The sequence below is a fragment of the Synchiropus splendidus genome, chromosome 7, assembly GCF_027744825.2.
Source record: "Synchiropus splendidus isolate RoL2022-P1 chromosome 7, RoL_Sspl_1.0, whole genome shotgun sequence".
Classification (NCBI taxonomy): Eukaryota; Metazoa; Chordata; class Actinopteri; order Syngnathiformes; family Callionymidae; genus Synchiropus; species Synchiropus splendidus.
In genome coordinates, this window is record NC_071340.1 from 9,747,892 (window position 1) to 9,772,927 (window position 25,036).

At 42.6% G+C, this 25,036-nt stretch overlaps 1 protein-coding gene across 2 annotated transcripts in view; it reads left to right on the top strand.

Moving 5' to 3' along the window:
- dock8 (dedicator of cytokinesis 8) overlaps positions 1-25,036 on the top strand; it is a 52,655-nt gene that overhangs the window by 26,174 nt on the left and 1,445 nt on the right. For both annotated transcript variants that reach the window (XM_053871900.1, XM_053871901.1), the window contains 30 exons: positions 540-641; positions 760-855; positions 1,046-1,280; positions 2,642-2,803; positions 2,867-3,045; positions 3,293-3,385; positions 3,677-3,772; positions 3,989-4,138; positions 4,332-4,445; positions 4,508-4,663; positions 4,999-5,138; positions 5,210-5,373; positions 6,065-6,216; positions 8,303-8,485; positions 8,628-8,754; positions 9,180-9,267; positions 9,334-9,430; positions 9,570-9,704; positions 9,887-10,039; positions 13,029-13,187; positions 13,246-13,346; positions 15,401-15,593; positions 15,947-16,090; positions 16,232-16,363; positions 17,177-17,311; positions 17,385-17,474; positions 18,576-18,812; positions 18,882-19,025; positions 21,636-21,742; positions 23,836-24,006. In XM_053871900.1, the coding sequence (XP_053727875.1) occupies positions 540-641; positions 760-855; positions 1,046-1,280; positions 2,642-2,803; positions 2,867-3,045; positions 3,293-3,385; positions 3,677-3,772; positions 3,989-4,138; positions 4,332-4,445; positions 4,508-4,663; positions 4,999-5,138; positions 5,210-5,373; positions 6,065-6,216; positions 8,303-8,485; positions 8,628-8,754; positions 9,180-9,267; positions 9,334-9,430; positions 9,570-9,704; positions 9,887-10,039; positions 13,029-13,187; positions 13,246-13,346; positions 15,401-15,593; positions 15,947-16,090; positions 16,232-16,363; positions 17,177-17,311; positions 17,385-17,474; positions 18,576-18,812; positions 18,882-19,025; positions 21,636-21,742; positions 23,836-24,006 (4,235 nt within the window). The remainder of the gene's footprint in view (positions 1-539; positions 642-759; positions 856-1,045; positions 1,281-2,641; positions 2,804-2,866; positions 3,046-3,292; positions 3,386-3,676; positions 3,773-3,988; positions 4,139-4,331; positions 4,446-4,507; positions 4,664-4,998; positions 5,139-5,209; positions 5,374-6,064; positions 6,217-8,302; positions 8,486-8,627; positions 8,755-9,179; positions 9,268-9,333; positions 9,431-9,569; positions 9,705-9,886; positions 10,040-13,028; positions 13,188-13,245; positions 13,347-15,400; positions 15,594-15,946; positions 16,091-16,231; positions 16,364-17,176; positions 17,312-17,384; positions 17,475-18,575; positions 18,813-18,881; positions 19,026-21,635; positions 21,743-23,835; positions 24,007-25,036) is intronic.

The window sequence follows — 25,036 nt, forward strand, 5'->3', positions numbered from 1 at the left end:
AGATGCACTCATTTTATCCTCTTTAAAAAAAAATAGCAAGTACTTTTATTTTTTTGTGTGTCCTTTGTGCTTGAAATATTCATTTCTTTTTGCAAATAAAGCAGACTGGAACTTTTTTTAGTTTGGCTTACAGTGTAAATTGGGCTTTTATTGCCTTTAAAACAGTGCAAAAATGATTTGATGTTTTAATCAGATTTCATTAATAGATCGAGAAGAAAACATCCCACAACTCTGATCATTGAACTTTCATTTTGGATAAATTTACATTGTTAATATTGTTAAATATTATTATTATTCAACACTTAATTGAAAAGTACTCACAGAGGTCCACTTTCACTTTCTGACCCTGCTTTCTTGCTCTGTTCCGGTCCCTCCTCACACACATGCATTCTCAAGATGTTCCTAGAGTCAATGCGAAACCTGTATAGCAAAGAAATGTATTGATGGTATTCAAGTACACTACCTCAGCGATAGGCACTAAAAAAGTTTCCCATCACTTGATGTTCCAACACTGGATTTAAACTGTTGTTCTCCTTCAGTGGCTTCCAATCTGCAACAATGACCGACTCCAGATCGGACAGTTCTGTCTCCCCATCATCTTGGAACGACTCCCTTTGAACTACTCACTGCACTCACCTGAGGTACCTCGTTTTTACTAGTTCTTGTGTTTTATAGATCTAGACAAAAGATGCTCTCAATGAATGTCGTACTTATACTGACATGGATGAAGTTGAAGCTTCTTGGTCTCTGCTCTTGTAGAAGCTTCCTCAGCAGATTCCTCCTGTCAAGTGGATGGAGAGTCATAAAGGACTCTTCAACCTGGAGGTGCAGGCTGTTTCTTCTGTGCACACTCAGGTGAGCCCAGGCCGCACCTCATTTGAAGTACTTAATTAAGTTTGACCAACACAGACTTCACTACTTTGATGACAGTCAGTATTGTACTTGTCACACACACTCTGTTTCAACAACACACGCCCCGGGGTGGTGTGTGTCTGTCTGCCTCTCTCCTCTGTCAGCTCCACTCTCTCCTTCTCCTCTCTGCTAGGACAACCACTTGGAGCGCTTCTTCACCCTCTGTCACGCTCTGGAGGGCGGGGCGACCTTCCCGCTGCGACTGAGGGATGATAAGATTCCGGAGAACAAGCTGGAGCATGAGCTGAAGCTCAGCATCATTTCCCTGTCCTCGTCCAGCTTAGAGCCGCTGGTTCTGTTCCTGCACCTGGTGCTGGACAAGCTGTTCACACTCATCATGCAGCCCATGGTCATCGCCGGTCAGACTGGTGAGGGCGAGAACAAGGATTTTCACAACTGAACATAACATAACATAACATTACGACCACGCTCTGCTGGTGTGGATTGTATAAAAGGTTTCTTTGTTTGTCAGAATGACTTTCAAAAGACAAGTAGAAGACTCAAGTGTCAAACAGATGCAGCATATAATTTTCTCCCTCTTGTTCAAATCAGCATTGAGTTATGAGTCACTTCAGCAGCAGCAAGACATGTGGTAGAACAGTAGCAGAACCAGTTCTCGTCTCTTCTGTCTACATTGACACCTCTTGGAGGAGAAAAAAAAAATCTCTTAAAACTATACAAATTGTAAGTTCAGGTCTTGTAATACCTCTATTGATTTATATTTATTAATTATATACAGTATATATTACTCGCTTATTAACGCTTGCGTTGATAAAATCATCCTTTGAGTTACATACAGTACAAGTTCTGTTTTTAATTTTTTTACAATACATCTGTGTCTCTTCTAAAGTGCTGATCGTTGTGACGACACATTCACCATCGACATGTATATTATATTGAGGCTCTGTGCTGTCCATTTACATCAGATAGGCCATACTTACTCATGATGCATGTCATGTACTTGTCAACAAAACTACGTGTGGAGTGAACTGTTGACATCTTTTATTGTTTGTTCAGTCCTTATAAATGAAGATGTTTGACTGCACTGTCTAAGATGAGAATATAATGAGAATTAAAAGAATACTTAGTATTATGTTTATGTTTTGGCTGAGAATTTCTCTTAAATATACGGCATATAAAGGGCACCAAAAATTCTGTAACACATTTATTACAAACACAAATATGAAGGTAAATAACAGACAAGCATGATTAAATTCTTAACTATTATAAAAATTAACTATTTTTAGAGTACTTCTGTCCACCAAATACTGTGAATTGTTCAAGATTTTAACACAACGCAGTTACAATAATGAAGCGATAAGAACCATTTTATTACATAGCTATTTTCTGACTTTTTGTCCCCCCTTTCTTCATCATGGCAGATGTGCAATGCGATTAAAAAGTATGATCACCACTGAGTGCTACAGAGCAAACATGATCAAACTGTATCTTTAAGCTGCCTATTATTTGTCCCTGTTCAATCGGCAAGTTTTTAGTTTGCTCTTCTCTTTTGCTTTGCTCTTTTAGTTTGACCGAGATCATAATCATTTTTTTTAAGCCCATAAATAAAGGCTCCGTGGAGTCTATTTCAGATGGCGATCACTTACAAAATAATGGAACTTTAAAATATGATGCTACAAGTGCATGGCTGCTCACTTTTACATTATTGATATATCATCCGTGTTAAAAGAGGTTCCTGTTACAGTAACAACTTTATGTTTATTCGCAGCTAATCTGGCCCAGATTGCCTTCGAATCCGTTGTGTCCATTGTAAACAGCCTTCACAACAGTCAGGAGCTGGTTCGAGACCAGCAGGGCAGGAACAGCCTGTTGGCCACCTATCTGTACTGGGTGTTTCGACTTCCGGACCCTCCTACAGACATGCAGAATGGTAAGAAATTGCCTTTTTTTTGTTTATTTGTACTTGTATTGAGGTGGAACTTTAAATCCTCAGGGTCCGGTGGTACTGCAGGTTCAGCAGAAGGCCGCTACAGCACCATGGGTCGGGCCACAGCTGCTTCTGTCGGTAACATGCTGCTTCAGTCCAGGATCCGCAGCAGCAGCAACCCTGATATTCCTGCTCCACACACATCTGCTGAAGACCAAGAGGTCAAGAACATCCTCTCTGCAAAGGTGCTCTACTTTATTTACATTTGCTTAAGTTGTCTGTGGAGTTTTGTTTATTTAATATGCGGTACACTCACACAAATGCACTCACACACCACCTCAAACACACACACACACTCACACACAGATCCATAATACTATTCTCACACTACATTAGGTGTCTTAATGGGCCACTGGAGTCCCACTCTAATGAAAGCATTTATCACTCCCACTGAGATGAAGCCTGTGTTTGTGTGTGTGTGTGTGTCTGCAGGGTCTCAATGTCCCAGGCAGCCGCATGTCTACCTATGTGGAAGTAAACAGCAGTCAGAACGCCTCAGGAAACACCAGGCCCTCCAACAGAAAGGTCTGTTTATCCAGACAACTCATTCGGATTCCCTTCTCTCTGTCCTCGGTCTCCATATGTGATGGACTGGTGACATCTTCAGGGTGTCCCCTGCCTCGTGCCGTCAGGCTCCATTGAAATGAATTAGACTCAAAAACGTTCACGCCGCTCTCTTGGCCGCTAGATGGCAGTGTGACATCGTTGTTCTCATCTGATCGCCCAGATTTTTTTTTTCTTTAGAAAGGCATCGGTATAGCCATCAAAAGAAAGCTGTTTGTCTCGCTGACCTTTATATTGTTTTCTCTCTTGCAGCAGTTTCATGAGGAGCTCGCCCTTCAGATGGTGGTCAGCACTGGGGTCTGCAGGGAGAACGCATACAAATATGCGTGGTTCTTCTTCGAGCTGTTGGTCAGTGTGTTTTCTGTGCTCTTTCAGTTCTCACATTACACAAGTCATATCACAAACGCCAATGTGTCATCGTGTATCAGGCTGCCTACCTCGCTCAACTCTTCAGTTGTGATGCAGATGTTTACAGTTCCATTGATTCTGTCCAACTCCCAACATAACATACATGTTATTGGGGCCGCAGAGGACAGATTCCATGTTTGATTTTATTTTGCATAGGTCAAAAGTATGGCTCAGCATGTGTCTCATCTGGACAAGCAACACACCCCCAGGAGGAGCCGTTTTTCGGACAGATTTAAAGATGACATCACCACCATTGTCTCAGTGGTCACTGCAGAGATCGCCACTATCCTTGTGAAGCAGCAAAAGGTACCACAGCTATTACACGTCAGCCCGTGATTCAACTCCACTTTGGCCACAAATCTTTACCGCCTTGTGTCCTGTAAACAACAGGAAGGTTTATCGTATTTGTTCTCTCCAAAACAATAAAAAATCAAAGTTGCACAGTCAGCTCTGTCCTGAAAGACATGTCGATTTTGTTTGTGCATGGGTGTTTTGTTAGGAGGTTGAGCAAGCAGAGAAGGTAAACATCAGTCTGGCCTTCTTCCTGTACGACCTGCTGTCTCTCATGGACCGAGGATTCGTCTTCCAGCTGATTAAAAACTACTGCAACCAGGTTGAAAATAAAAATCTACTGATCACATTTATACAAGCTCTAACTAGTTATGGTCCATTTAGATGTCAGCCAAGAATATCTCCATGCCGACGTTGATCAGCATGCGTCTGGAGTTCCTGCGGATCCTCTGCAGTCACGAGCACTACCTGAACTTGAGTCTGTTCTTCAGCAGCCCAGCTTCTGCTCCAGCGTCTCCATGTCCATCCATCTCCTCGCAGGTCCGTCCTCCAATAGCTTGTCAAATCTGACTCCTGTGTTTAACCAGTTTCACTGTCCTCGACCACTTTTAAAACTGCTTTACTTTTGGTACAAGCTCTTGCTCATTGTTCTTATTTAATTGCTTTTATTTAACAAATTTTATTTCTCCACCTAATGGTCCTAATTTGTTCTTATTTAATTATTTTAAAACCAATTAATTTTTTTATTTAACAGTGTTGACTGTTAAAACTGTTTCAAGAGTTTGACTGAAAGTGTTCAGAGTGTAATTTATTAAAGTACTTTTTTATTCCATTCCCATGAATTTAATCGCCTTCATTCCTCTCTTTCCATTCAGAGCTCTGGTTCATGTAGTTTCCACGAGCAGCAAAGGATCTTGGGGCTCTTTGAGCTTTCCCCAGAGTTTAAGCATCAACATTACCTGACTGGCCTGCTGCTGACGGAGCTCAGCGCTGCTCTGGACATAGAGTCAGAAGGGTGAGCCTGTGTCCCTGACTGGTCTCTTGATGCTCTTAGTTTGGTTTGGTGACTTGTGTGTCTCTACTCAGTGGGAAGGTCCAGAGGAAGTCCATCAATGCCATTTACAGTCTGCTGTGCTCTCACGATCTGGACCACCGCTGCATCAAAACTGACGTCAGGGCCAAGGTGGCGGCTCTCTACCTCCCTCTGGTGGGCATCATCATCGACTCCACCAACTACCTGGATTTCACCGGTAATTCAACTCGGACACATTCAGAATTTTTTTTTTATATTGTTTGAAAAATTTCTTAATGCAACGTGAAATTTATCACACCAGCGTTGCATGGGCTGTTTAAAGGTGTGGTTTTCATTTTATTCTGTCATTTGTTGACAAAAATATGGAAGAAGTTGTATGTTTTGCTGTTTATCTTAAAAAATGTGCTGTTTTACTTTGAAATGAACCTCCAGTTAAAAAAAATGGCAGTTTAAGCGAAGAAAAAACATGTTTCTCTCAAGTTTATATGGCTGAAGTGCTGAACGACTCATCCACATAGGTTCTACAGCTGTTATAAAAGGAATGTTCAAGGTATGATCAGAAATGAGAGGTCAGTGAACGCACCATGATGTAGTTCGAGTGTAGTTTGAGTGATGCGCTGAAACAATTGACCTCAGGCAAAAGTGCCTTCCATAACATCTGAAGCCAGAACTAGCAGGAAATGGCGGAATAGATTGTCACACCTTTTTTTGTGTTAGCGCTTATAGATGGTGTGAAAACTTAATGATGAGCCTTCACAGCCATTATTTCCCGCCGCCATGTTGTCGCCATGCGCCTGAAATTCAGTGTCACGCATGTTAATGTGATTGAGAAACTTGCTGCAGTGTTTTGTCTCATGTAGTCGAACAGATGTGATGAGGGATGTGATTAACACATTTGGCCTCTACAGTTTCAGATTCACGTGGTGGGAAAAACAAGACGGGCGGACCCGAGGATGACCTTGAGAGTGCGACACCCATCAATCAGTATGTTGCCATGGCGATTGCTGGTAACCCATTCAGCACGCTGGGGAGGAATGCCCTTGTTTCTATGGCATCTATGGTAAAACGACACAATTATTTTGAAATAATGAGACAACCACCGATAGTATCTTATTTCTAAATGTTGTTGAGTTCCAAAGTGCATGTTTGTGCGCGAGTGTACCGCTGCTTCACAGGTGAGCTGTACTGAGGTTGATTGATTGGCTGTCAGACGCACACACACACTTCATTCATTGCAAAAAAAAAAAAAAAAAACAAGCTCACACTCACACAGACACATGCACACATCTGCGGGGAGATGGTTTATGGGCAGCCATTGCCATCATAAGTGAACGGGGCCGTCTTCTCTGACAAACACATCAATCAAGTGTAGCTACAGCAGCGACACCGGCACTAAAAACTCAACTCGGTCATTCTCGTTCTCTTGCTTTTCTCCCGGAGATGAATAAGTGGCTTGTGTGCTGCTACATGAAATACTGCCTCGGAAAAACTGATTCTCTCACAGCGGCGTCACTGACCTGGTGTTTATCATGGGTCTAAACATGGGTGCTGCAGATCGCAGACTGAGCTGCGCATCACGAGAAAATTTGCATTTCCAGGTGCTCAAAACAAATGACTCCATGCTTAAAAACCGTCTGAATATGTACCGGTGACGTAAAACAAAGTATGGGAGCAATATACTGGTTTCACTCTGAGCGAAAATCTCGCTTTTTGAGAGTGTTAGACATCTGGGAAATGTGATATCTGAGAGGCGACCCATGTTCCCATACTGTCTTTTGCCTACAACAAGCATCTGGTGTGGCTCAGAGGAACATATATCCATCCATCCACTGCGTCCCTCTTCCCAAATACCTCCTCCAGCTCCATTTCCATGACAACACATTTGAAAACATAAACTCTCCATCATGCCCTGGCTCTGCCCAAGAGCCTCCTCCCTGTATGCCATTCCTGGAACTCCAAATTGACATAAATTTCAGCCTGCTGTGTCACTTCAGCCACTTGGATCGAGTTTCTTGTGACCACAGATGAGCCAAGGAACAGCAGTATACAGCATCCTTGTGACTAAAGATGCTTCGCCAACCTGTTAATCTTCATCTCACGGTACTTCAACGCATCACCGTGAGATCTAATGTCCCTTCCTGGGAGGACTAATATCCATGTTCACCAGGATCCTCACTTTGAAGTTTTGCAACAACATTTAATGGTGTCAGCTTGATGCGACCTCTGAACAGAAACCATTAAGTTTTGGCCACCACACACAAAAAGTAAGCTGGCTTTTGCAGAAGTACTCGTAATACTTTCTGAATTGATCTGAAGGTCGCAAAGAAAACATACTTTTTTCCAAGTAAACTACAAGTATCTGATGCTCCGAGTCATTGGGTGGAACAAAGATCTCGAAAGAAGGTTCCAGGTGGGGCATCTAGAGCAGTGGGAGGTTAATGGCTGCATTTATCAGAGCTGCCAAGAAGTGAGCCGGCAGAATCCCTCTATAGTCGCCATTCATCATCCAGTGAATGAAGGTTCATTAATCTGCCGTAGATTTTACACCTATTAAGACGCCAACAGTGCCATATTTCACGGTCACAAGTGTGAAAGAAGAAAGCAGCCGTGTTCGCCTGGTTTTGTTTTGGAGGAACAATTAGCATTTTCTTCTAAAAGTGGAGCGAATCAGCACTGGCAGGGTTATGGATTTGTTCCCAGGTGGGAGCCATATGGTAGAAAAATGGATGCGTTTGCTGCTGTGAAGCGTTTTACATAGAACACCCTGAAGACAGTCGGAGGCAAATGAGGAACAGAAAAAGCTGGAGATGATCTAATCTTTATTTATATCATTTTCCACTCGTCAGCAGCATTTTCCGCCCGATTTTACATCTTAATCTCGGGTGAGACGGGTAGAAACCACGTCCTGCTGACAAAAATACGACGTGTCTGGTGATCGCACACCTCCCCTTTCCTCTGTTGGGAATGAGATCCCAAGAATTCCTCTGCCTGGAATTCAAAGTTTCCTACCTGGACTCGCCACCCTGTTGTATAACATATGAATGATATCATTAATCTTCACGTTTATAATCACTGATACTTGATGTATATATGAGTCCTGTCTTTGTTTCTAAACTAATCCCACATGCTTCTTGTCCTCTTCACAGCATAGTAAGTCTGTGGCCACCCTCGCTGCTGACACCAGTCGCCACCTGCTGGTGTGTTTCCTCTGGGTGATGAAGAACGCAGACAGAAGCCTGATTCAGCGCTGGACCATCGACATGCCTCCATCACAACTCAACAAACTGCTGGAGCTGCTGACCATCTGCGTGTCCTGCTTTGAGTACAGGGTCAGCAAACCTTGTTGTATGAGCCAACCCAACCTTAAGTCTTAACATTCATGGTGTAATGTTCTTTATATTCATTTTTAACTGTTCTTATTTTCTTATTTTTGTCTGCCTGCTTCACGTGTTCCTGCCTGTGTCTTCATAGGGACACCAGAGCAGTGACAAAGTGAGCACCCAGGCGTTCGCGAAATCTCAGCAGGCAAAGCTGCAACTGGAACAAGCCCTGCTGGGAGGGATTGGAGCCGCAGGGAAGATGATGCGGCGAGTTGGAGGTACAGAAGCTTCTTGCTCTTTAGGAAAAATAAACAGTGATTTTTGCTTTAATGTGAACCTCAGATGACCTTGGTGCAGAAACCAGTGGCTTGATGTGTAAGAGAAAGTTATGAGCAACATCGTGTCTGGGTGAATTTATGTTCAATTAAGGGAGAAAACAATATTAGAATGAAGCTTTGAAAATTCTTATGTTCTACTCAGCTGAATATGCCACAACTCTCACTCTGAATTTTGAAAAAGTGAACTTTGGTGGACACTGTCAGGGGCCTCCAGGCTCACGTGCACATTCCACAAGGGGCCCAGTGACCTAGCCGATGTGCTTTAGAGAGTTTAAAAAGTTGTTAGAGGTGAGATGCATAGCACCTCTGACATAGTCCGCTTGAGATCAAAAACAAGTTCCTTTACATGTTCCGATGACTGACAGGGATGGATAGAACTTTGGGTCAAAGAGAGAATCTGCGATGGAGGAAAGATCTGACTCAGTGGAGGCAGACCAATGACAAACAAGATAAGTGAGTTGGCCTGTTTCCTGACATTGTTGTTGTGAATGTCTTAACATCCGCCTTTAATTTCAAAAGGACAAAAGCAGAGCTGGATCAGGAGGCTCTGATCAGCGGGAACTTGGCCACCGAGACGAACCTCATCGTTTTGGACCTGCTGGAGACCATCGTGCAGGTCAGTTATTTTTGTTAGCCTGAAGAGCCCTGTAGTGGGCGCACTTTCTAATTTTTTTCATTTAAGTTTTTAATTCTGGAACCAACTTACTAGAACAGTTGGCAGAGGCTCCCTAAAGTGTTACTGTTGTGTTGTCCAGGCGGTGCCCTTGGCCGACTGTAAGGACAGCGTGGTTGGTGGAGTGCTGAAAGTGCTGCTTCACTCTCTCACCTGCAACCAGAGCACGACATTCCTCTCTCATACGTTCAGCACATTGAGGTCACTCGTTGTCAAGGTTTGTACGTGATGTTCCCTCTTGTGTGTGTATATAAGTGTGCGTTTCTGTACAATACCGGCTTTTCAGCGACAATTTTTTTGTATCCAAATGTTCCTATTAGCATGGGCATTAGCATATTCAGATAAGTGTCATTGTGTAAACACACTTTTGTGGATTTTGTGTCTCCATTATTTTTTCAGTTTGGAGAGCTGCTGTTTGAAGAGGAAGCAGAGCAGTGTGCAGACCTTTGCCAAAAGGTACTTCAGTACTGCAGCAGCCCTGTGGATGAGAACAGGAGTCAGGCATGCGCCACGCTGTACCTCATCATGAGATACAGCTACAGCAACGCCAGCGTAAGCACACACGGACACAGAACACTTCAAAACATGCAACAGAAATCTTCAATGAAGGAGTTGTTTAGGAGCCAAACCAGCGTTTCCAATAACAAATGACGGTGGTTTTAACTCAAAGATAATACAACAACTCGAATTTAAGACCAAGATTTGAAGATCTTTGCAGAGGCCAGGGAAAACCTACATTTTCAGACATCTTAAAGGAGAGGACAAAGATTATTAGGGTTTGAGTTTGGGGTGGCCCAGTATTTGTGTTGAAGGCCTCAGATTTATTCATGCTAAAATCAAGAAAATAAAACCTTGACAATTACAAAATAATCTTATGCTGAACAGTGATCAATATAAAACTTTTTGAGTTGGAGACATGATGGGATAAATACTTCTTACTGCTAGAGCACAAATTACAGGGACCAAGATAATGTGTGAGAATTGAGACCCAAATAAGACCAAGATTAGAATGAGATATCATGACATAACTGAGACAACCTCCACTTTTGATCTCATGTCTCAAGTGAAAACAAGGCTTTTTTTTGGGTCAGAACCAAGATACAATGTTGACATGTACCAAAACCTTGAAACATCATTAAATTATTCTGCACATCCAAGATCAAGTCAAAGAAACGTTTCTAAAAATCCCGATGATGTTGAAGCTTTTAGACGAAGAATATATCGAGATAAACATGTGGCCAACTGCGTGTTTACTCTGCGCTGGGTTAGCCTGCCTTCTACCCCATGAAATATATGTCATTTTAATGCTGTCAATGAAATAATGATGGCTTCCAGAGGAACCCACCCTTGACCTTGATGGATATAATAAATACATAAAGTATGCATGAAGATATTGAACGAAGCGTAGGCTATTACACTGACACAAGTGTGAGTAAAAGGAGCAGTAGTTGGTCCTACAACACTATCATTATCCATGCTCACGTGCTGCCTTTTAGCAAAGTTTTATTGCTCCGACACTGAAGCAAACGCTCACAAAGCAAATGTCAGGCGGTGGCCTTTCCGTCAGACAAAGCCTTATCAAACATCGACGCTCGCAGGAGGAATTGTGTTTGTGTCAGATTAGGTTTTAGCCGCATAAAGAGCGCATAATTCACCTGATGTATGCTTTTACAGAAGCAGGGAGTCACACACACACACACGCACATATCCTCCTCTCGGCTTTAATGTCTTTTCCATATCTATTTTAAGACCGAAGTTTCTTATGAAGGATGTGATCCTGAGTAGAGAGCGCAGAGATGTGTCACTGTCTGCTTCCCCATGTTCCTGCTCCTCTTTAACTAATGACAGCCAGACCGCCGCTTGTGTGCGCTTCGTGTGTGTGTGTGTGTGCGCCTCAAGGGCAGAGGGAAAAGACGTGAAAGGGGCGGAAAGGCGGATATCATGATGGAGATAGAGGAGTGTTGTAGCCAGAGGTGAAATGGTGATGAGGGGGAAATCGAAAAGACAAGATTGAGAGAATAAGGAAGGGAGGGATGATTTTCTTTCATTTTCTCTGATACTTTGAAAACACAATGAAGGTGTGTGGGTTCTGGACTGTAGGGCAGGCAAAGTGGCAAAAATGCAGCCCTAAATTGACCTGGCGTTCAGGATGTCACTGCAAAACTACAAAATAACTGGTGCTTTTTCATCTTCAGTTACCATTTGGAACTGCAAGTATAACTTAATTTTTATCTATTTACTTCTCTTTTTTTCTATTTTATATCTGCTTTTCTTCTCCCATTGCTGTTATATTGAAATGCTAAATGAAGGCAGATTCCTATGAGTACTTTTGCTCATTTAACAGTATTTCTTGTCACTAAAAATAAATCAACAAGAAACGGAAAAACACCTTGTAATTAAGTCCCTTTGTATTGTTCTGTTACCAAGATATTCAGTACATAAAAACCTCTACTAATATTTTTGATTCATATTTAGTAGCCTTTAATAAAATTAAATGAAATTTAATTAAATAACTAAAAATATGTTTTCTATTGTTATAAAAGAAATAAAATAAATGATATATTAAAAAAAAACATGAATTGCTTTCACCTGACCTCAATATCCATTTGATTCTTTCTTACTACATTTTTAAACTATTTATAATTACATTGCATTTTTTTTATCTATTTATTTTTGGAGACTGCGGATAAATCTTTTTTTTTTTGTAGTAATGTCTTGTATAATAAGAAATAAAACCACTTGGCAAAAGAAAACATTTCCCTTTCCTGCAGTAGAAGGACAGTAAGTCATCTTAGCAGTTATATTACATTTTTGGTCACAATTTATCACCAATTCTCCCGTTGCTTGTGTCTTCCGTTCTAGTGTTCCTTCCCAATTCCTTCCTCATTGTTTATTTAAACTACATTGTGGTTCAAAAATAAAATACAATCAAGAAAAGCCAAATATTTGTGGTCTGGAGTCGTCTTCCTGGGAAAAGGTTATGAAGAGTTGAGGAGAAGAATAGCAGAAACCTCGCAAAGAGCTGTATCTGCTGATTTAAGATATCATTTAAGGTACTGTTGAGGACACGCACGCACACACACACACACACACACACGTACGTTCACACAGACTGGGTCAGAGGACAGCGGCGAGTGTTTGGCTCGGGCTACATGCTCAGTTGAACAGAATGGGGACGTAGAGATGATCCATGGGTGATTATGTCTCTGCTAATGGAGGATCATTTCCCGCTTAGATGGTCTTGCTGGAGATAGATGGAGCTTCATAAGCTCACAGCGACCCCCACTTCTGAGAATGAGCGTTTGTCAGCGTTTACGACAGCTGGTGTGAAGAGCAGAGCAACAAGAATGGGGAGGAAAAGAGAGAGCAGATATTGTGAAGGGAACTGGAGGATTTTAGAAGTGATCAGAAGAAAGTCTCTTTCACTCGAATTTTTGGATGGATATGTGTCAATCAGCCGTATTCTTGCCTCAGTACATATATATACATATATATGAAATATGAATTAACGTATTCAGTCATACTCTTTTCTCTTGAGCAGAACTTCTCCAGGGTGAAGATGCAAGTCACCATGTCTCTGGCCTCGCTGGTGGGAAAGTCCTCAGACTTCCAGGAGGAGTACCTGAGACGTTCACTTCGGACTATCCTGGCCTACGCAGAGGAGGACACTGAGATGCAGAGCACACAGTTGCCCTCACAGGTACCTTCTTTCTTTTCCCTCTGATAGAACCTGTCTCAGGTGTTTATGCTTATTTCAGGTGGACGAGCTCCTGAGGAATCTGAACAGCATCTTATCTGACACGGTCAAGATGAGGGAGTTTCAGGAGGATCCGGAGATGCTGATGGATCTGATGTACAGGTGAGACGTCTCTAAAAGCTTCCCTCTGTGTCTGCTTATCTCCTTCTCGCTCTCTCTCTCATCGCTCGGTGGCTTCTTTTTTTGGCCACTGCTGGCTTCTATTTCTCTGCGGTCTGACTTGTTTTGCCTCTATTTACCGCCCTCACTATGGTTACCATGTGGTAGCAGTTTAGTGCTCTGATCTGGCTTTGTATATATGCAAATGCAAACAATGTGCGTGTGTGTAAGTCCAGATTGGAAACATTGAGACGAGAGCAGCGTACATGAGCTGTATGATGATTTGGTTGTTTCAGCTGCTTAAATGTCACATACATGTATCATTTATCATTGACTGTTTGGTTTAGCGTCACATTCGCCTAGCGAGGGCCTGACAGATGTGCAGACGGAGCGATTACCTTAGTGCCATTACCTCGACTCACCCCAAAACTTGCAACACGTTGCATGATCGCAGTGTGAGGACATTTGGCTTTAAGTCATTCAAGTCACTTTTTCTCCATAGTAAGCTGTGTTATTGCTTTTTTATTAATATGCAATGATCACTGCTGAATGAGGTTCAGCTGCACTGTAGGTGACTGGGTCAGGAAGTCAGTGATGGTAGTCAGTGACTACCTGACTAAACTGACAATTTAATGAGCCTGAAAATTCACAGACACACGTTTATCACTTTATGGTTTCGGATTGAGTCATTTGCTCATTTTCTAAAGTGTGTCTGCAAACTTTTGTTCTGGATAATAACTGGTTTGACGTACTCTAATGTACAGTATGTCATCTTGGGAGTTTGTGGCGTTTTGAGGTGAACAAACTGTTGATAATAGCACCTGTTATTTCCGTGAATAATAGTTAGTGCTATCCTGATTTCAATATGTAATGAAATTGTAATGTTTCGTTCAAAACATTCATCTATTTTCTTCAATTCATTCTCTTAATGGGGTGTCCATCACTGGACATACACACGGACAACCACTCACACAATCACTCTTAGCTACTTAAAGTTATCTATTAAGTAACCTGTGTTTGTTTCAGGACTTTGGGAAGAAATCAGAGTCCCTGGTAGAAGCACGCACAAGCATGCGCAGATAGCAAAAACTCCCCACTGATAGGACTCAGTGCCTTAAAGCACTATACACTTGGGAAACAAAATGAACAATGAATTTGATTTTAGAATAAAGACATTGTACAGTACAGTACGTACAGTAATCCATCTGCTGAATATTACCGAAACATTTGAAAAGCAAAGGACACAAGCAAAATTTAATCACGTCCATAGGGATTGTTCAACGGGGAGGAAGCCTTGGGTCACACCTAGGACGCGTTAAACCAACTCATTGTCATTCCCAAAGCGTCAAATAGCATCTATTTTCAAGCAGACTTTTGTGTCCAGTGTTGACACTGAAGTCGGCCTTCTGCATAGCATGTTAAGGTGGTGTTTCCCCTCCCTGTGGGCTATTCCAAATGGAGGGTTTGGGATGTGCATTTTGAGGTGCTCTGCTCTATATACTGAGAAATCCAGTTGTTTTTTCATTCTTTCTCTCTTTTATGTGACACGCTATCCACACAGTGCATCCATCAACATGCAACATGAAGGTTGAATGCAGCATCACTTGAGGATGCACAGGTCACTTGCAAGTAGTCACTATTTAATGCCTTGTGAGTGAGAATATGTTGGCTTAACTTGTTTTTGGTTGGTCTGCCTCAGTATGGCCCAGGAGAGCTGGCGGAGAGGGAAGTCTGGGCCTCTCTGTTTCAGCTGACATCGATTGGATCTAATTCTGACTGTTGCTTAAAGTCAGATGCTAATGATAAGTGACAAAACAAACTTGTTGTCTCAAACTGTATTTCAGTAGCAGCATTCTTATGTTCATGAAATAAATAACATTGACTGCGTCTTTTCCCCTTTCCAGAGCACATTTAGCAAGGACAGTCATTCCCATGTGTACTTACCACTTTCTATTTTTGTGACAGTTTAATGCCGTGGTGGTATTAAAGTCCTAATGGCTGTACAGTGCATGTGGTTAATTATAGGAAATCTCACATCCCTCCCTCTTCCGCCTCAGGATAGCAAAAGGCTACCAGACGTCTCCTGACCTCCGGCTGACCTGGCTGCAAAACATGGCAGAGAAGCACAACAACAGGAAATGTTACACTGAGTCGGCCATGTGTCTGGTTCATGCTGCTGCCCTGGTGGCCGAGTACCTCAGCATGCTGGAGGATCACAAGTACCTCCCTGTCGGCAGCGTTACCTTCCAGGTACAGCGTTTATCCGACGAGTTTAGTCTTGCCGCGATGAACTGATGCTTCTGGAGTTGAAGCTGTACTCTTCAGGCCATGAATTTGGGTTATAGCGCTCGATATGGCAGGGAAACGTGTGAGAAGATGTAAACAGGGTAAAAACAGGCACTCACCATGAGGCCATGAGCCATCATGAGCTGTATCCGCCACACATCTCAGTGGCACTCAGAACCATGTCAACAGGTCATCGATACGCATTCATTCTGTTTCCCCACTGTGGGACATTTCCGTTTGAAGTCGGCCTTGTGATTGATCATTTGATGAAGAGGCTTAATTGATTTATTAGTGCACTGATTCTTTCCCCGCCTCAGAGCATCTCGTCCAACGTACTGGAAGAGTCTGCGGTATCAGATGACATCCTGTCCCCTGACGAAGACGGGGTGTGTTCAGGACGCTACTTCACGGAGAGTGGGCTGGTGGGACTGTTGGAGCAGGCTGCAGAGCTTTTCAGCAACGTGAGACCACTGTTGTGCTGTACTGAATGGCTAGTTTGTCACTTATGTATATGTGTTTTTAGATAATTCACAATGGTTTTTGGTTCCAAGCCCACAGTACAAGGCAGATAAACCGTGGTACTGGTGCTTTTGTTGTCTCAGGGTGGGCTGTATGAGGCGGTGAACGAAGTCTACAAGATTATAATACCAATCCTGGAGGCTAACAGGGACTTCAGGAAGCTGGCATCCACTCACGACAAACTACAGAGAGCTTTTGATAACATCATTCAGAAGGTAATAGTCGTGTGGCGCTGGGGCAGCTGCAACATCGATCCAATTAATCGTCACTCAAGGATGGGAATGTGTGATACCAAGGTGGATTTCATCAAAAGTGTCGAATCGAGATCCTTGTTAAACACTGCTAATGATGTTAGTATCCATGATCTCTTCTTGAGAAGTCACAGATCCCCATCGCCTCTTGACCTCTCCAGATCTCTGTCCATTACCCTGCGTGATCAATCTATTTATTTGAACTGTGTTTTGCTACTTCTTGTCTGCGCATCTTCTCATCTCCTTCACGCTTCATCCCGCCTCCCTCTTATTCACACGCTTGTTTCCTCTACTCTCCATCGACTTCTCAAACTCTTCACTCTCACTTCTAATTCATCAGCATCGATTGTCACCTTTGCAGACTCCACCCTAACCTCGTGTGTCAGTCTGTCCATCATCATAGTAATCCTACTCTCATGCGCATTCTGAACTGCCCTCACGTACTTCTGTGGTGCTGGTTCTTTGCCCGAATGCATTCCACTGCTCACCTTATGGTGTGGCTCGTTCTCTCTATAGCGACTGCAGTAAAAAAAAACTGCAGTAATGTGCATATCACATTTGTTTAAGCCACGTCGCCCTTTTTGCATATACTATACATTTGTCAGTATAACAATACCTCAAGGTGTTATCTTAATTATCCGTGCAAAAACCGTTAAACTTTTACCGTGTTTTTGCGCATAACACTGAGCCTATGGCTCTTAAGCGTAATTGGACGGCGCGGTAATAACGCCCTTCTCATTAGGTGCTAATAAAAATGGCCCCTTTATTTCCCACCAGGGCCATAAGAGAATGTTCGGAACATATTTCCGGGTGGGTTTTTACGGGGCCAAGTTTGGAGATCTGGATGAACGAGAATTCATTTACAAGGAGCCGGGCATCACACATCTACCTGAGATTTCTCATCGTCTGGAGGTAAGAGACAAGGGAAGTGAGAGACTGCCGAACGTTTTGCACGCCTTTATTGCATTTATTTTTTCACTCCCAGAACTTCTACAGTCAGTGTTTTGGGGACGACACTTTGGTGATGATTAAGGACTCCACGCCAGTGGACAAAAAACAACTCAACCCAAACAAGGTAAGACAGCAGTTGTCAGCACTTCAGTCGCACCACCACTCCTTACACGTCAGGTGTGATGTAAACAAACAAACACGACGTCTATTAACTTGCAACACTGAAAACACTGTTAAAGACCTGCCACCTACACATGAAAAATGTACTATCATTGAGAGATGGATAGCCAATTGAAGGTAGTAGGAAAGAGAGCAACATGTTTGCTACATTAAAGCCTGCTCATAAACACATTTATTTTTACGTTTTATTAACAGTCACAGATACTGATTTGATTCAGCTGGATGTGTTGTGACATTGTACCGCCATACATTAGGCCATACATTTGGTCATTTGGCAAGGTCAGTTTCTCCTTTTATCTTCTGTGAGCTACTTTAACACCACCTGAGAGCCTGAGAGCTACCAATGTGTTAGTGGCGTTTTTGTTTGCAGAATAACTCCAAAAAGACAAATCTATTTCAGTAAAACCTCCAGGACTGGTTGGGCTTACAATGTGATTTGATTTTTGGTGGTGTTCTGTCAGTTTGTTTGTTCAATAGTTTTCCCATCGTTTTTCAAAAGTCTGGGCAACGCTTCGGGTCACATGACGAACTCCAGTTTAAACAGCAGAAAGCATGACATTTAGATTTCATAAAACAATACATTCAGTTGAAACATCTGTCATGTGACAAAGACTATAGAATTTCCCAAGGTTTGGAAGGTTTTCTTATTCATTACGAGATCACGCCTTCTTCTTCATGTCTATTATGCGTGTCGTAATGGTACTCCTGCACATTACTGCCACCTGCTGTCTGTTTGCTCATTACATTGGTTATATGTAGCATGAAATGCATTAATAAACAATGATTATGAAAAAAAGAGTTTCATAGTGGCGTGGATGCGAGTGAGTGGCTTGGGTTGGTCTGCTTTCTTGTGGGCAGAGAGTAGGCAGAAAATATATGCCCTTCCATTACTGTGAATTAAAATGCCATTTTATTAAACACTTTCTAATGCGCTTTCCCAGGATGTTTACCTCTTTAAACGATGTCTCGCTTAATGCGCTGGCCTTCTCTGTTGATTCAGTGAAGTGGCCTCACAGAGCTGACAAGGTGCATCTGTCCTCCGCAGGGTTACATTCAGATCACCTATGTGGAGCCGTACTTCGACGACTACGAAATGAAGGATCGTCTGACCAATTTTGAGAAGAACTTCAACCTGCGGCGCTTCATGTACACGACGCCTTTCACCAAGAGCGGGCGGCCGAGGGGCGAGCTGAACGAGCAGTACAAGAGGAAAACCATCCTCACCACCATGCACGCCTTCCCCTACATCAAGACCCGCATCAACGTCATCCAGAAAGAAGAGGTAGCTGCCGGGTTCGTGCCGGTGGTCCTGTTTATGTTCCCGTCACTCATCGTTTGTCCCCCCTCTTAGTTTGACCTGACTCCCATTGAAGTGGCGATAGAGGACATGCAGAAGAAGACGAGAGAGCTGGCTGTCGCCACACACAGAGAACAGCCGGATGCTAAAATGTTGCAGATGCTGCTGCAGGGCTCAGTGGGCACTACAGTTAACCAGGTGATGTATGATGGAGGCAATATGTGTTTTGAATATCTCTCAATAAGCACAGTGAATAGACAGAAATGTGTTGAAGTTTTGTAATCTCAGTCAAGATAGCAGCTCAAATATTGTTCCTCAATTGATCTAAATGTATTGAGCAAAGCCGCTTGTTTTGTGAGTGCTTCCTTCTGTGGTGTCACTGGAGGAATAAAAAGAGAACATGCGCCTTTATTTATCTTATCGCCTTCCCAGCCTCCATTGTGGAGTGCAGGTGGGGAGACAGTGATCACATCAAAGCTTCCATCCCATCCGAAAGCCTAATCCTTCTTTCTGCTTCTCCTCTGATTGAGTTAAAACGTCAATTCATGGCCCCACTTCCTTTCATGTGCGCAGGAGCGGAGGTCTCTTTGATCTGATAGCTTCCAGGTCCTGCCATGCGTGGTGAACAGTAGAGTAATGATGGTGCGAGCGCCAGCGTCTCAGCTTTATCTTCCAGCGTCTAATCTGACAGGTCCCTCACTCGGACCTGATGGCTGTATATACACAACTCTAATGCTCAGCAGCTCTGTAAACATATAACTCTGGACCTTTAATCAGGACAGGAGGCTCCGTTTGTTTTTGTGTGTGCGGCTGGGCGCTGCCTGGGCCGAGGATGGAGGCCCGGGTGCAGTTGTGATGCTAATCAGAGCTGTTTAACTGGTGGAGCTGAGCAGGCGGCGGCTTGATGATGAATATGAGTGGGGATAACAAGAAGTCGTACTGGAGCAAATGGGATCCAAATGGTGAACGTGTATGGTGCTGCTGGTGGCATTAGCTGGAAGCCAATCACGACCTCTCCATGCTAGCTTACAGTCACTTTAGGGATTTAGAGGTCCCTGACTTGGACCCTCTTTATTTATCAACGTAGATAATGTGTTCCAAACTAAGGCTGGCCAATTGATTTTTGTTTTTTAAGTTAGAGCCTCAAACCACCATAAATCTGCCGTGTCGCTTTTTCCGATTTTTCCCTTCTTGTAATTCTTTTTCTACCAAAGTTTCCTGCTGTTGTTTATTTTCAAACCCAATCAAACGTAAGGCAAATGCAAAGACTCGTTCCTGGACCCATGAAGACAGTTGGCCCCAAACTGCTCCTCACAAGACTCAATTTTTCATCTCAACTCGTATATATTTTTATAGCCAAAGTCTACAAGACTTTGAAAATATGTATACAAGGTTAATCTTCCACAACCTAACCCTATGAATTAAAATGACACTGCTCCCGCTTGGCATTGAAGTCAAATTAAACATTTAATGGCGCTGGACATTAGAAACTGAAGCGCCTTTTTGAAAATTGTCTGACAACGCTAGTGAAACATTGCACACTTTCGACTTGAACTTAGCTGCTTGAGCTGAATAAACATAAACATTTGTTGAGGAATATGTTTCTTTCTCAATCCTGTGACACGCACTCTTCCCATCCCCTCTTGCTCAGTGTAGTCTGCTGTGTGAGTGTGCCAGATGGCTGCAATACGTGTGTCACACGCTGAATGCATGAGACTTGAGACCTCTGGGCTCAGTATTGTTCCTCTGAGGTTGTGGACGCTGGATTAGCTCACAGAAGATTAGAAGGTGAACTGGCTATGTAATCCAGATCCGTTTTGTTCTGCAGTGTCTGAGCACAAGTCTCTATATGACGCAGGAGCGATGCCAACTCCTCAGTATGGAAAGTCGCTATTGGTGAACCGAGATCACCTAATTTGTCTAATAGCTTTGTACATGCGCCACTCATTTACCGCCTGGAGGTGGAGTGGAGCTGCATATGCTGATCTCTGACTGCAGAGTGATGTCCACTCGTACTCCTCAATGAGTCCGAGTGAGGCGGTGAGGCAGCAATGTGTCGCCAAATGTATCGAATTGTTAAGAATGTGTACCATACCTGTACATGGCAACACTACTCAGACATACTAATAACCACCTGGCGAATTGTGGTGAGTTGTATTCATGAATATAGAATAGTCGCTGTTGCCAAAGAATACGTGGGTTTAACTGTCTGTACAGTGTCTGGTTCTCTTGAGGTTTCTGTCTCAAAAAGTAGTTTTCCTCATAGCAGTTGAGACATCACGGCAGTTGGTGGTACACTAGTTTGTTCATGCTACATCACACATCCATGGAAAATCCTAAATTCCACAGTAATGCATTGCTATGCCCAGATTCCTTGGTAGAATTTGTTGACAATAGTGAACTCATGGTGAATATAATTGGGTTTTTAGTTCTTTCCCTGACAGACTGAGTAAAAACGTTGCCCTCCAAGTGCACGATTGGCCCATGACAGCTGCTTGTCAAACTGTTCCTGTTGTCAACCAGATGATAAATGGGTGTAAGAAGTCAGTTCAAATGCTATAGCTATTAAATAGCATCAAACAGCCTTGAGCAGATTTGCATGTCAAGAAGAGAGGCGGCTCCTTACAGCCGCTCACCTTTGTCAAAGCAATGCCTTTCAGCTGCACGCAGCTTTTTAACGAAGTGCATTTTCTTTCTGTCTTCTTCTACACCAAGCACTTCCTCCCCAACCTCCTCTCCTCCCCTCTCTTACATCTCCCTCCTAACTTTCTCTTGTTGTTGTTCTCCCTTTCCTGCCGCCTATTGTAGGGACCCCTGGAAGTGGCCCAAGTCTTCCTGAATGAGATCCCAGCGGACCCCAAGCTCTTCCGTCACCACAATAAACTGCGCTTGTGTTTCAAAGAGTTTATCATGCGGTAAGTCCCACAAGGATGAAGTCGCTGCTTCATAATTTCAATTTCTGTTCATGTTTAACCACCAATCCACATGATATAAACAGAAATGCTGCCAAATATGAAACATGGATTCTTGATCGTTTTGATTTCTCTGTTTAATATTTCACATCAAGGATCACATATGATGATGTTCTTGAGCTTTCATGTCTTGTTTCATGTCTCATATTCTTGACAAATGTTTTGCATCTTGTGTGCTTTAGTTGTTATGAGGTCTACGCCGACTAGTCGACGTGGTTAACTACAATTGACAGTTAAATTAGTCATAGCATGACCATCAATCCATATGCTGACTAGTCTGTAAGTTTTGTCTTGTCAAACAAAGCGACAAGAAATGTATACCTTAAAAAGTTTCGTGCCCTTCATTCAGTTCCTAAACAGTCAACAATGTATCGCCAACTCACATCTACTGTATTTGATGCACAAGCCTTCAGGACGGTGCAACAAGAGTTTATACACTTCCTTTTCAAAGTGCAAGTCTCCGTCCTTTTAAACATTCAGATCCGGTCTCTGATAAAGAAATTCTTCTGTGTGCTTTCATACTCTTGTGCGTGTGTGTTCTTGTCATACATCCATGCTTTGCGTCCGTCTGCCAGTTCTGTTTGCCTTCAAAAGGTGTTTTTCATTTTCTATCCTTCGTGTCACATTCCGTCCGACTTGATTGCTACAAGCAGGTTTGCAAATATTTACCATAATTCCAGCAAGGTTTATTTTCTGCTCCAAGTCCTGGTATGTTGGCACTGCAAGCTCCCTGCGTCAATGGCCTGTGGCTCTGTTGTAAAAGAAATAATTCATGGAAAGTTGAGTTCAAGCAGGTAAAGAACAGAGGCACAAATCCAGAGTTTATTTGTTTCAGGGAGAAAATAAATTCAGTATCAGATGTCAAGGTTGACTGCAACAGACTGGATCACCTGTCATGGGCCTCTTACCCCGTGTAGCTGGGATTTTTTACCACCCAGCTCCCACTCAATCCATCAATCGGCCAAAATTTCACATATGTGACATTCTATATTCGGAAGAAGTAAACAATATATTAAACTAATATTAAAGGTTTAGTTTCAAGAAATAAATTGTCACCACTGACTCACAACACTGGGGACTTTCTTATTTTCTTTTTTAAGCAGAAACGTTCATCCACTTTCACATATTTCATTCAATTCTCTTTTACCAGCTTTCATTTCAAGGAATTTCAAGACTAATTCCTTGTTTTTATACTCTTCGCTACTCATGAGCCTGTTGAAGGACTTGCTTGAATTAGCTCGAGTCCTTGTAGGTGAGATACTGACATTCTTTCTCTTTTTGGCCCTCCTTCAAGTAATTTTGAGTGTGGTTTGTAAGCATTGAAAGCTCTAGGCCGGATTTGGGCCTTGAGTTTGACATGGGTGCCGTAAGGAGAGTGGTATTTCTGCAGTAGACAAGCTTCATTGCCTTTTTCCTACCCTTTATCTGTCTTCCCTCACACTCGAGGCACAAGGTTTGGCACATCCTCTGTTTTTAATTGTTACTCTCTGGGGTGTCCTTCAGTTAGTCAGAAGCATCACATCAGTATCTATGACGGCGACCTCGCATCTGTTGCTAATCCCCTCCTGTTTACTGATGCACTTTTCCATATTACGCTGCTTAAAGATAGAAGCGCTGACATGTGTTTGCAATCATCCCGGTCTATTGCATTTCCTGCAGTCACACTGCTTCACGTGGACAGAGTGGCCCACTGTCCTGACTGCATCTCTGAACTTCTGCTGCCTTCCCATATCATCCTACACTTCCCCTCTTTTCCAGAGCAGGATTGAGAGCAGAGTCACTTTTAACCTTCTTGGCTCCGTTGGCCTTATTTAATAGCAAAGGGAAAAAGGCTTATTTATGCCGAGTAGTTCCCAGATGCAAAAACTGCGGAGTGGATTTGTAAATCCTGGAGGATGGAGACAGGATTACAGCTAGATTGGGTTGTGTGGAGTTGCCGATCTCAAGTTCTGGGGTCAAGAGGAACACCTTTGATTGCATTATTAGAGTAATCTCAGTAAGAGGTGGATGTCACCTTCTTTCATTTTGACGGTCAGGTGCGGTGAAGCCGTGGAGAAGAATAAGCACTTGATAACGCCGGACCAGCAGGAGTACCAGAAGGAGCTGAGGAAGAACTATAATCGCCTGCGAGAGAACCTGCGACCCATGCTGGAGAGGAAGATCCCCGAGCTGTACAAGCCCATCATCAGACCTCGGCTGGAGAACAGGTAAAGAAAGACAACAACACGCAAGCTATCGACCCTCTTATCACAGGTATGATGGCTGGACCCAGAGGAAAGTGAGTACAAATGGAATTGAGCTGAGATCCAATCGCGCTGACCGTGTCACCTCTACAGATATTGATGCTTCACGAGTGTCACACAGCAGCAGAACCAAAGAAGGAGGGCGCGTGTTGAGTTGATATCCAGGTGTTATATTTATTACAACACGCCATGCTGTGGAGACAGAGCCAATGATTCTTACATTTTAAGAGATGGGCTACATTGAAGAATAAAACTGTTGGTGAAAGCCACCATCGGGAGTTTTGCGGGGATTGAGGTCAATTGATCGAGAAGGAAATTTGTTCATAAAGATTTTGAATAGCTAATGTCCAGTTGACTTTGTAGGTTTTGTGCAGAGAGCGATAGTGTTTCCTTCACTGACTTTGTCGTAATTGAACAGTGCACAAGCACTGCTACTAATACTACAACTACTAATACCAATACGACTTATAACAATACACATATACATTTAGCCAATTAACTTACTCATGATGCTGCATTAAAAAATACAATCAATATTTTCATTGTAGATGCAGGTGAACCTTACAGGAGTGGAAAAAACATGAAAAGGGTATTTTTATGATATAAGGGGAATATTTTCAAATATATTTAAAAAAGATTAAGAGGAAGAAGATTACCATGAGGCTTAGGGGCAAAACAAAAAAAATAGATCAATGATTATTACAAATATCAAAAAAGAACTGGTTGAAATACAGAATAAAAAACCCCCCTAAATAATACAAAAAGAGTAAAAAAAAAAGAAAAACAAACATTATTGTGAGAGTTTATACATGCCATTCAACTTCACCTCTGAAACTAAGTGTTCTTAAAAATATTTTGAGAGATTTTATTCAATGATAAAACAATAGATAAATAAAACAATGAAAATGACATAATGCAGTAATGAGGTAGAGTACAAAATCAACCTTGAGAATAATATGTATTTTAATTGTATACTGTTATTGTTTTTATTGAT